General features: G+C 34.3%; 1 protein-coding gene across 1 annotated transcript in view; it reads left to right on the top strand.

Annotated features, from left to right (window-relative positions):
- LOC111051931 (death-associated protein kinase 1) overlaps window positions 1–8,960 on the top strand; it is a 130,249-nt gene extending 121,289 nt beyond the window's left edge. The window contains exon 23 of the mRNA XM_039435640.1: window positions 6,433–8,960. Coding sequence (XP_039291574.1) covers window positions 6,433–6,638 — 206 coding nt within the window. The 3' untranslated portion in view covers window positions 6,639–8,960. The remainder of the gene's footprint in view (window positions 1–6,432) is intronic.
- Window positions 8,961–13,027: the final 4,067 nt, after the last annotated feature.

Here is a 13,027-nt window from a genome sequence, read left to right as displayed (position 1 = left end):
GTCAAGATAGACATTAATCAAACAATAATGATGCATACGTAAATAAAAATTGAATAGAACGATTTACATAACTGAATAAAATTTTGAAGAGGAGATGCAGCCAGGCAGACAGGCAATGACTCCGCAATACCCGCAGGAACAGGACATCAGCAAGCGATGAAGTGATCTGGCCATGCGATGACAAGCATGGAACCGTCTACCACAGCAGGTGAATCCCCCAGTGGAAATGTAGGCAGGAGTAAGTAGAATTCCAAACGAATAATCCGATCTTCAAGTTGTGGAATTTTTGGATTGATTTCCAAACGGTAGAGATGATGAACTTGAAAGTTTGAGTTTCACGAGGTGAAGCCAATTGTAGAAAAATGGCAATTGAAGCCTACACGAGGTTGTAATTTTTGACAAAGTTTATCAAAGCAATATGCAAGCAATCGATGAATAATTTAATCACAATTGAAGAATAGAATAAATGAATTAATTTGTAGAATAATTCACACTTTAAAAAATGTTCTGTAGATCCAATGACTAGCGATGAACACTCACACGAGGTCGTGAACTTAGCAAAGTTTATCAGAGCAAAAATGCGAAGCAATCGATGAATAATTGAATCACACTTGAAGAGTAGAACAAACGAATTAATTTGAAGAATAATTCACACTTTAAAAACATTCTGTAGATCAAATAAGTAGCGATGAATGCTCACACGAGGTTGCAATTTTTGACAAGGTTTATCAAAGTTTAACAGAGTAACTGAGTGAAGAACTCGATGAATAATTGAATCACACTTGAAGAATAGAACAAACGAATTAATTTTAAGAATAATTCACACTTTAAAAACGTTTCGTGGGTCCGATGAATTCAGATGAAAGGTTTAGACCGGGCGCGATATGCACACACCGACGACCTCCATTGAAAGACAAACAGCAAAAAGCAAAAGGCGCTAGCAACAAAAAGGGAAGGCGGAAATGACAGCCACGAACAACACGTTTACAAACGTATGGTGAAAAAGTAGCAAATAACTAGAAAGTAAGATGCCTAAAGACAAGATTAAATTCCAAAAAATCGAATAGTAAAAATATTAAAATTGCAACGGCAAATAATCCGACGAAAAAGTACGAATAGAAGTATAGAAAACCAGCTTGACTAAGGCAGTGTCGAAGAACCGACTGTGACGTCACTGGTCAGTGCAGACGCACAAAAGACACAGCGCGCAGACAGACAGACATGATGTCTACGTAGTAGCGGAACGAGTAACAAGTGGAACCGTTCCAATAAATGCTTTGTCAGATTTTACAACAGGAATCACAGGTTTTGCAGTTTGATTTTGCAATGTTTCATTGGAATGTGCAGGGTGTCATGAACAAAACTGATGAGTTGGGTGATTTGATTAGAGAGCATAATGTCAGCGTTTTAGGTATTTGTGAACACTGGTTGAAAGCTTGTGAGATAATTGAGGTTGGTTTGACTGACTATAGATTATTCTTTTATTCTTTTTTTTTTTTTTTTTTTTTTTTTTTTTTTTAGCTAGTGCATACAGTAGACCTATAGAACGGAGGGGTGGTACGGCTATTTATGTAAGAGATGATCTAGAATACTGTGAGCTTACTTACTTGAAGGAAATGTCAATAGCCAGTAAATGTGAAGTTTCTGGGGTTCTTGTTTCGAAATGGAATGTGATTTGTCTTGAGGTGTATAGAGTACCAGATAGGTGTAATTTTGATTATTTCATTGAGACGCTTCACGATGTTTTGAATGTAGTATCACAGAAAAATAAGTCAAATGCATCCATTATTCTCAATGGAGATTTTAATGTTGATTTACTGGTGAATGATGTACATAGATCTATTTTTGTCAACTTATTAAATAGCTTCAATCTTAATTTAACTGTATTTGATGTGACAAGACCAAGCAGGATATGTATTGACAGAGGAACATGTATAGACAATATGGCTACTTCCATACATAAAGATAGAATTAAGTCTGTGTCTGTTATACCGACCTTAGTATCAGATCATCACTCATTGCTTGGCTTATTCACGTTGTCTGGTGGAAATGACTTGAAGCAAAGTGATAATGTTTCTCGAATCATTCGTCCGATTAATAATAGTTGTAATAAAAAGTATTTCACTCTTCTACTGAGCAAAGTTAATTGGTTGGATGTATATGCAACAGGCAATATTAGTGAGAAATTTGAGTACTTTTTGAACAAATTCCTAAGTATAGTTGATACAGTTTTTCCTCTAAAAACGGTCAAGTCCTCCAAATTGAAGAAAACCCCAAAGTCTAGATTGTACACTGATAATTTATCAGCTCTCAAAGAGGAATGTTTGAATATGTATAGTCTTCACAAGTACACGGGTCTGGCTTACCATTGTGAATTGTATAAGATATTGAGATCCAGGTATAAATACATGGTATTTCATGCTAAGCGTGAGTATTATTGTAATAAAGTATTGCAGACTAAAAATAAATCACATGCTATTTGGTCAGTTATAAAAGAGAATTTGAATGTTAACGATAGAACATCGGTACCACAGGTAACTGATCTCACAAGTGATAAATTTAATAAATGCTTCCTTGATAATGTAGAGTCAACAAAACAAAATATCCAACAATCAAGACATGATATGCCATATTATTTGAATAAATTTGTTCATGCTAGACAGAATAATATCAACTCTGTTTTCTCAGTTGGCCATTTCAGTGTTGAAGAGGTCTATAACGCCATTTTTCTCTCAGTAATAGTATGAGTTTGGATGTGTATTGTTTGAATTCTGCTCTTTTAAAACTTGCTGCACCTTATATAGTGGAGGTATTGTCATATTTATTCAATCAATGTGTGAAAGAGGGTGTAATTCCTGTGTGCTTGAAATTGTCAAAAGTTATTCCACTGTATAAGAGAGGTACTAAATCTGATTGTAGTAACTATCGACCAGTGTCAATCATACCAATTATTGCTAAGGTTTTTGAAATATTGCTGAATACTCGATTAGTTAAATATTTTGAGGGTGAACAGCTCTTTTCAGATAAACAATATGGTTTCAGATCCAAAAGAGGAACCAATACTGCAATTCGTAATTTTGTGAAAGCTTGTGTGGATGCTTTAGATAGTAGAGAAAAGGTCATGGGGAGCTGGTATGATATGAGTAGAGCATTCGACACAATATCCCATGATATATTGTTATATAAATTGAAATACTATGGCTTTGATCGGTTTGCATTACAACTTTTTAAAGAATATTTGTCAGGGAGGTACCAATCGGTTTATTTTAATGGGTCCTTTTCAGCATATCTGCCTCTCAAATCAGGGGTACCTCAGGGATCCATATTAGGACCCACATTGTTTATAATATATGTTAATGACTTACCATTAGCGATAGGAGACGATAGAGTGAACACATACATGTATGCTGATGACTTGGCAATTCAGGTAAATAATAAATGTTTAAATTCAGTTGAACGTTTTATAAATGATGCAAATACTGTTATAAAAGACTGGACAGCAGCCAACTCACTTAGTCTGAACAGCAACAAAACCCAAACGATGAATTTTTCCTTGGCTAATTATTCAGAAAATGGGGAGGTGAAGTTTTTGGGTGTGACGTTAGAGTCAAACATGAAATGGGGCATACACATTGAAAATATAAGTAAAAAAGTTGCTAGGGGTGTATTTCTCATCAGGAAATTTAGACCTTTTGTCAATGTTGATGTATTGCTGTCAATTTACTATGCACACATTCAAAGTCATTTGTCATATGGCATAGTGGTTTGGGGACACTCGTCTGAAATGAAAAAGCTCATGATTTTAAAAAAAAGAGCTGTGAGAGCTATTTTTAATGTCCACTGTAGAACTCATTGTAAACCTTTGATCAGAGAGCTAAGAATACTAACGGTTCCATCTCTTTTTATTCTTGAGTGTCTGTTGTATGTAAAAAGTTACATGCATGAAATGCAGACAAATAATTACATTCACAATTATGGAACACGCCAGAAGACATTGTTGCATAGAAGTTAATGTAACTTACAACTAAATCTGAACAGTTTTTATTAATTTGGTAAGAAAATTTATAACTTGTTGCCAACGGAAGTCAGAGAATTAAATATGAGCAGTTTTAAAAAATGTGTGAAAGATATGTTGTGTGAGCTTTGTGTCTATAGTGTTAATGAGTTTGTAGAATGTTTGACACTTGATAACACATCTATAAACATATAGAATATTATTGTTGTTGTCCTGTTTTTATATTGTTGATTTGTTATTACTATTATTATTGTTAGTGTTACAAAACGTTACCATACTTATTCATGCATTGATGAATGAAGAATGTTATGAATTGTAAATGTACCTGACCTTGTTATACAATTTGTTTTGTAATGACAATAAACAATTTTGATTTGATTTGATTTGATTTGATTAACAAGTCTTGAATAGAACATTTTAAAAAGTGTACTCAGTATATAATGTACTATCCGCCATTAATGAGTTCATCTATCAATGTTTGAAGGATATACATCAGATGCAGGATAGGCTACCAAAGAGCAATGACATTCACAGTCACTTCACAAGAAACCGTGAGAGTATCTATATATATAAAAGCGAAATGGCACTCACTCACTCACTCACTCACTCACTCGCATAACTAAAAATCTACCGGACCAAAAACGTTCAAATTTGGTAGGTATGTTCAGTTAGCCCTTTAGAGGTGCACTAAGAAATCTTTTGGCAATATTTTAACTCTAAGGGTTGTTTTTAAGGGTTTAAAGTTCGTCTTTTAGCATGTATATTCTTCTTCTCCCAATCTCTTAATTATAATTGAAATTTTCATATCATATGTTACTATAGAACTATAATCTAGATAGAGTACCTCTTCGAAACAGTTGTTAACTGGCAACTAAATTAATAATTTTGTCAGGTTGGCATTGAGTTGAGTTGACTTTGTTAGGTTGGCACCAAGTTGAAGATTTAAATGCATTTATCGCGGAAAAATTGATTAAGCACTGCTACTTCAATCCTGGGAATATTATATTACTAGCAGTCAGGCTCGCTTCGCTCGCCATATCCGTTTAGCCAGCCGTTTAGTCTGGACCCCCGACTGGATTATCCTAATATATGATAGAAATGCCCAAATGAAAAATGCAGGCGAGCGAAGCGAGCCTGCTGATCTCATTCTTGGATGATCCAGTCGGGGGTCCAGGGGGCGGAGCCCCCTGGCTAGACGGATATGGCGAGCGAAGCGAGCCTGACGGCTAGTATATATATATATATATATATATATATATATATATATATATATATACCAAGATGCAGACTTGAAAAGTCCAAGTCGAGATACCCTGTGATAGGCTACAAATTCCATAACTTGCTACCAACTCAAGTTAGATCCTTGCCAAATAAACGTTTTCTCCAAGTACGTAGTTCCTGGTTCATTGTGAATCAATTATTTTACTCAGTAGAGGAATTCATTACTGCTGATCACAACACCCTAGTCAATTTAATATAATGCTTTTTTTGTCAATTGATACCCAAGTACAGGAGACTAAATTATCTGATCTAATTGTAAATTCGCTTTAACTGATCTGTTTTATTTATTATTGTCTATTGTATGTATTGTATCTGTGCAGTGTATTGTAAGTTTCTTTGATGTGAATTGTGACTTGGCTATATGTAACTTCTATGTTTAACTGGCCCAATAAAAACTTGAAACTCAGATTTATATTCAAGAGTAACCCTAACGGAAGAAAAGACAAGAAATATTACACATTAACACAGAGTGGTGTAGAGGAAATGTATGTTTTTCGAATCGCTAGTACTCGTCGATGGGAGGGGGTATTTACCTGGAACAAATGTTGGCAGACGGTTCATACTATGCCATTTCAGTTGCTATGGAGCATAGGAACATACAACATCGTGTGTTCGCTGTCGAGCAGTTTTTAGGAAACAATGAATCTGTAGTCCCAGTGCAACATCTTTTCTGTCAATATTGAGTTGGACGTCGAGGTGCAGTGCCTGATCGAATTACTGTACTCCGATAGGTTGCAGCGCTTAGAAGTAAGTACTGGTTATGTGCTGAAAAAGAAACCACCTGGTCTTCCCCGTTCAGTTCGTACTTCGGAAAATGTAGATCGAGTCAGAATATTGACGGAAAAGTGTACTGTTGCCCTGTCACTACAGATCCATTGTTTCTCGACAGCAAACACAGATTTTGTACGTTCCAACGCTCCAAGCGACTGACGAACTGAGATGGCATAGTATGAACCGTCTGCCAACATTTGTTCCAGGTCAACACACCCCCTCCCGTCGCCGAGTACTCACGGTTCAAAAAACATGCTTTCCATCTGCACCACTCTGTATTCCCAACTAAATTAGGAAATATTCACATAATATTACTTATTACATAAGGACCGAAAAAAAATAATCATCGCTTTATTGTTGCACAGGCTATCTGATCAATAAACTGGAGGAATTAGGTAGAGAAGATGCAGCCAATGTTCTACTAAGTTCGGCACCTTTATACAGGGTCAGTCAGGATGCACTGTACATCGAAGGAGAAGGGAGAGGTGAAGCAGTAGGTGGAGGAGAAGGACGAAGAAGAGGATCAGACACATCGCCTTGTGCCAGCGAATCACGAAACGTCTCCAGATGATTGACGTGTGTCGACTGGTCAAATATCGATACTTGGGGAACTATTGATATTGATAATATATCGATAGTATAAATATAATATTATTGGTGAGATCGATGTTTGAAAAAAATCGAAGTTTCATATATTGTGTGAAGGTTATTCTTATTGATGGACAAGAGAAAATGTACTGCTGTTGATTTTTCAAGTATCGACTAAACAGGTATCATCTATACTGGGTGAAGTAGCCTACGGGGAGATCGATAATTGGTGTATTATCGATATTGAAATATAAAAGTTAGTGTCGGTTGTACAAAATCTGATTAAATTTTTATCGTGATTAATAACACACGAGAACCAATCAGAGAAGCCGTATTTTCAAAAGTGTCTTCTCAGATTGGTTCTCGTGTAATTAATCACTATTAAAATTTAATCATCTTTTGTGCAACGGGCACATAGAGAATTAACGAGAGCAGGATATTGATTGGTGAGATATCGATGTTTCCTAAAATATCGAAGTTTTATGTGTCTTGTGTGGAGGTAATTTGCTTGATGTCGCATCTACATACATGTTGGCCCAGTCGCTGGCCCAGCCTGCAATGTCACCAGTGGACAATGAAGGCCAGCGCTGGCAAACCACCCATCCACGCACTGGCGCTGGTCGACATTGGGCTAACATGCAGATGCGGCATAAGACAACTTCGGTTGTGTCCGTTTTAACCAGTGTCGAGTGCATTGGAAAACATGATTTCTATGGAAATAGCTACTATTGATATACTTGCAGTGCATGCGTGTAATGCGTAACCATGTTCAAATGTGTTGACCGAGCTTGTTGAAACCGGGCATCTATGTTACAAGTATCAACTGGCCAGTTATTGATAGATGTTGTATAGAATTTTAGTCATTGTTCAAGAGATCCATCTTTGGTAGAATTTTTATATTTCAAACATCAATGTTTAGGATATTGTCATAGAGAAAAGATAGCATAAGAAGATATCTCGTGGTATAGGTCGTTTATGCTCCAAATTTCAAGCCGATTTTTGTTAACTCAAGCCGACTACTGTCTATTATTACCTTTTTGCCGGGTGGGAGTGTAAGAACGGCAAAGTATGAAAAACTACCAGCGTCACATAGTTTCACCAAAAAGAACTACTTGGATTATCGGCTTGAGTTAGCATTGAAAATTGGAACATAAAAGCCCTCCCTATATCATGGGATATCTACTGGTGCCATATTGTATCTTTGATATTGTATAGAAGTGATCAATTGGAAATCTGTATTTTAAATACTGACTTGCAAGGTATCAATATTTGTAAGTACATAGATTCTGAAAAATAGCATAAATGTGTATTATATTGATGTCATACTAATCTACGTTCAAGACACTATTACTGTTGGTGACAGATTTTATCTGTAGTAACTACAGTAGGTATTTGTAACTTTTCTCAAATATTGATGTTCATAATATTGATATCAATGTTTTCTAAGGTTTGGCGTTGATGAAATTGTATGTTTGTAATCACGTTTTTAATATATTGATAATAATTTCAAGAGACTGCTTTAAACTATGATGAGATTCACTTTTAACTGTCAGCATATATTCAATTGGATGCATTGATGCTATTTATGAGGAATTCTGACAGTTTGGAGAGAATGAGCATGGTTCAGATGAGGTCGTTCCCCATAAGACTAGCTTCACACACATTCGGTTTCATTCTGTTCGGTTCGGTTCGTTGCCGAAAACGAATGAGGCTTTCATACATTATCAGGTTTCAATTCGTACGGTTCTAATTAGGTATTTTCTTCTCAAACACAGCTGTGTTTGGATTTTTATAATTCATGCTGGTAATAAAATATAAAAAAGCTGGTGTTGAAATAATAGTAAGATGTGATTTCTTTAACAACAAAATTTTCAATTTAATTATAAATTATGAACTATTTGAATAGTTTATTTTTGATTATATTAATTTTGGACGTCCAGAGTGATAATTTTTTGAATTAAAAATTTGTTTCAATTTTGACACATGGTACTTAACGATAATCTCTTCTCTCCATTAATAAAATCATGTAATTTTCATGGAAAAAAATTAAAATTCCCCCAGAGTTTTAATTTATCTTCATAATTTTTTTAGAAAACTATTTATTGAGAAAAAATGCTCCAGTGAACTAACTAAGAAATGAATTGGCCATATGATTTTGACATGGAAGATTTTTGAACAGATAATCACGATATCAGGTTAAAATAAAAACAAAAAAAGCGAGCGTGTGTAAAAGACTTATATTTAAGTCTTTCTAGACCTTTTTTTGTACAATAGACTTTTATTTCCGGTTTCCTAGCAACGAATATGAATATGATAAAACCTATTCGTTTCGAGGGGGCGTTCGGTGCTATGCGGTTGCTATTCGGAACCGAATTCAAACTGAATCACCGTTTCACACTTATCGGAATTTGCCGAAAACGAACCGAACCGAATGCGTATAAAAGTAGCCCTTCGCTAGAAACGAATTTGAACCTGATGGAATTTATTAGAGTCAAATGGTTTTCGGTTCTATGCGGTTTCTATTTTCACACTTATCGGAATTTGCCGAAAACGAAACGAACCGAATCTGTGTGAAACTACCCTAATGCTTTTTCCCCTGACTGAGCCATCTGTAGTGATACTTGTTTCGAAACTGTGGCTTTCAGAAATGCTAACAAATCTATTCTAATTGATTATGTTATTGGTTTAATATGGATGCTTTAAATATGAATGTTGAAAATATTGAGGTGCCTGGTATTTTTCAGTTGTGCATAGTGATTCCACTATAGTGAGATTCTCTTAAATTGTCAGCATTTGTTGTATATGGAGTATTAGTGTTTTTAACAAGAAATGCTAACTTTCAGGGCCGGTTTCCAAGCTCGGGATTTGGGTAAGCTCTAGACTTTGAACAGCTGGAGTCAAAAAATTGGCTTTCCGAAACGGGGCATAGTCGTTTTTTTATGATAATCTTTATTTTCTCATTTCTATAATATTGGAAACGTTTTTCCTTGACGAAATGATACATTCCTAAATAATTCAAAGTAGCTGAAACTTTACATTATTTTCTCTTTATTTTATTTTGTGTTCAATTCTCTAGTTTTTCGAAATTCAATTTAAACGTGTACTACCACTACGCCCCGTTTCGGAGAGCCAATTTTCTGACTCCAGCTGTTAAGTCTAGAACTTAGCTAAATCTTGACCTCGGAAACCGGCCCTTAAGCTGTGTTTACACCGGAGTTGATAACAAAAGTTTTCAAAATTTCCGTTATCAACTGATTTGTGTTATTAAATAACAAAATTCATTAACATATATGTTGATAACATTTTCTTTAACCAGGAATTTTTTGTTACGAGAATTTTGTTGTAAACACGAGCTATTAACTTATGTTAAGAGAGATTTTTGACGATTCAGTCAAGTTAATAACTCGTATTATTAACTCCGGTGTAAACGCAGCTTAAGTGTTATTAGCAAGAAATGCTCACAATAATTTAAAGTTATTTTCACTATGGTACCCAATTAATAAAAAAATTGTGTGTATGAAAATCTTGTTATTAATAAATTATAGGATTTGTTAAGAATGGATATCAATATATATATATATATATATATAATATATATATATATATATATATATATATATATTTATTTATTATTGCCTGTCAATTTTCTAAAAATTATATTAAATTTTTTATGATAATCTTTCAACCAACTTGATGCTATGAATTTCTCGCAGATGAAATCTGTTATAATATTATAATCAAAATAACTGTATTAAAAAAATTAAAAGGATGTTCTCGAGTGAAATTTGCTTCAAACTGTCAGTGTCGGTTGCACAAAAGCCGGTTGAATTTCAATCGTGATTAATTCCACGAGTACCAATCAGAAGGCGTTTTTGAAAAGACGGCTTCTCTGATTGGCTCTCGTAGAATTAGTCACGTTTAAAATTTAACCGACTTTTGTTCAACCGGGCCTCAGTATAATATTTTATAGATGGCTATAACGCTTTCAATTCAAGAAATGCTGACTGTCTGAAGTAATACTCACAATGCACTGTAATGACTGCTCAAAGCATTTAAGAATGTTTCTATCAATCAGATCATTTAAATTTGCACAATATTGTTGTGGCTTGAGTTCATCAACTCAAGCCCTGATTTCCAATGAATTCATGGAATAAATATCATTAGTTCTTATGGGAGTGTTCACACATTGGTAAACTGAAATTGTCAATGAATTATGTATATTTATTTATTTTTGGATATAATTATAACAATTAATATGAATATGATCGGAAAAACAACAGGCATGGCCCAAAACTATTTTATTCCCAAATTTTGATAATGCATAACATATTTCTCAAAAAATAATTTCTGTTTTTACTGTCGAAAGTTGAAAGTTATGTGAACACTAATGCAAAGGCCGGCTTCTAACGATTCTGTATGTCTGTTGAACATGTCTATACAGAGTTTTGTGTCATCAGAAAATGCTTCAAGCAAGTTTAACATAAAATAAACCACCAATAACAATAAATAAGCAACTGAAAAATTACAAATTATTTTATATAAGGTTTAACCACTAGAGAATTACAAATTTAAATAATATTAAAGTTGAAAATAATTTAACCTCAGATAGTGGAAAAAATTTAAAACACAAAACCTAACCTCAACAACTTTTCGTTGAAAGCCTTTCGCTGATGACACATGTCTATTTTGTTTTTATAATGATGAGACATAGTATTAGCAATGACCATTTTCAGTGTTCATATTGTTTGAATAACAGTCCTTTTTTGGATAGTAGAGTAATTGTCAAGTGAAAACTTCATTATTATTCAGTTGAGCTACATGTTTACTCCAAAATAGTAACTAGATGCTATTAAGCTGCGTTTACACCAAAGTTATTAACAAAATGTTTATTTCTACGTCCTTATAGATTCTATTAGATTCAACGGAGCTTGACAAACACATAAAATATGCACATCATGTGCATGATAAACTATGTTCAATCTGATAGAATCTATAAGGATGGAAAAAAAATATTTTGTTAATAACTTTGGTTTAAATGCAGCGTTATGTAGAATAGGACATGGTATATTAACAAATATTTTAGCAAACATAGTATATCATTTTATAAACGATGAATATATTATCATTTCCTCTTTTGCTATAAAATTTCTATGCTTTTGTACTCCAGAGCGAAGCTCGGTCCCCCGATATTGATAAGTTATGTTCAGTCTAATAGAATCTATAAGGATTAAGTTATTAACTTTTTGTTTAACTTTGGTGTAAACGCAGATTTATTCCTGTAAACTTACTATTGTTAGATGTACTTCTAAATGTCAGCGATTTTTTTTTAATTGATTTGTTGGCATTCATAAGGAATTGAAGTGTATCTCACTGTCAGTAATCGAGTTGATTTCCAATAATTTTCAACTCTTGTGCCGGTTGCACAAAAACCGGTTGAATTTTAATCATGATTAATTCCAGGAGAACCAATCAGAGAAGCCGTCTTATCAAAAAGGCATTGTTTTATTGGTTGTCGTGATATTAATCACGGTTAAAATTCACCTGGCTTTTGTGCAACTGGGTCTCATGCTCAACTATTCCCGTCCATTTATTCATAGGACTGGAAATCATACTATTACTTGGAATTATTCTATTAGACCAGGCAATGAATGCTCAAAAAAGTGTATAGATGGGGGAGTTGAAGAAAATATTATTGAACCCTCATCCCTGTTAAGGGTAGTAAAGAGCATTAAAATAGCTATTTATGTATTAAGTGCGTAATGCGCGACTTTATTGCTCGCGCAAAACAGTTTGTTATCACACGACGCGAAGCGGAGCGTGATAATTTTGCAAGAGCGATAAAGAAGCATTACGCGCGAATTACATACAAATTTTTTTCTTCAACTGCACAAACCTGTTAAATTACTTAAATCTGGCGGAGTTAATAATAATTCGTCTACACTGATATCCATTATGGCTGCAGAACCGGTAGTCCGGTACAATTACCAAATTTTTAGGTTAAGATTTCACCGAATTTTGGCGAGCTGCTTATCATCAGCTGATTAGCGAGCGTAAAGAAAATCTACTGCGCATGCGCAGATGTTTAGCGAGCGAAAAAGTAGATTCTCCTCAGAAATAAGTTGTATTTTGTCATACTTACTCAATTGCAGCTGTTTTCCATGCATTAAATCAAGCCGGTAAACAGCTGTTCGCAGAACAAGAAAACATGTGATTTTCTTTACAGCAGACTATACTGTAAAGAGATCATATATGTTCTCGAGTATGTTAGGACTCTATTGAATCCTAATAACATCTGAGTAATTAATATACCAACTCAAATAATTGAAGAACTCATTTAAGGAGTTCCAAGTTATGAGAACTCTTCTGAAATTT

The sequence above is a fragment of the Nilaparvata lugens genome, chromosome 9, assembly GCF_014356525.2.
Source record: "Nilaparvata lugens isolate BPH chromosome 9, ASM1435652v1, whole genome shotgun sequence".
NCBI lineage: Eukaryota > Metazoa > Arthropoda > Insecta > Hemiptera > Delphacidae > Nilaparvata > Nilaparvata lugens.
This window is presented reverse-complemented; position numbering and strand designations above follow the sequence as displayed.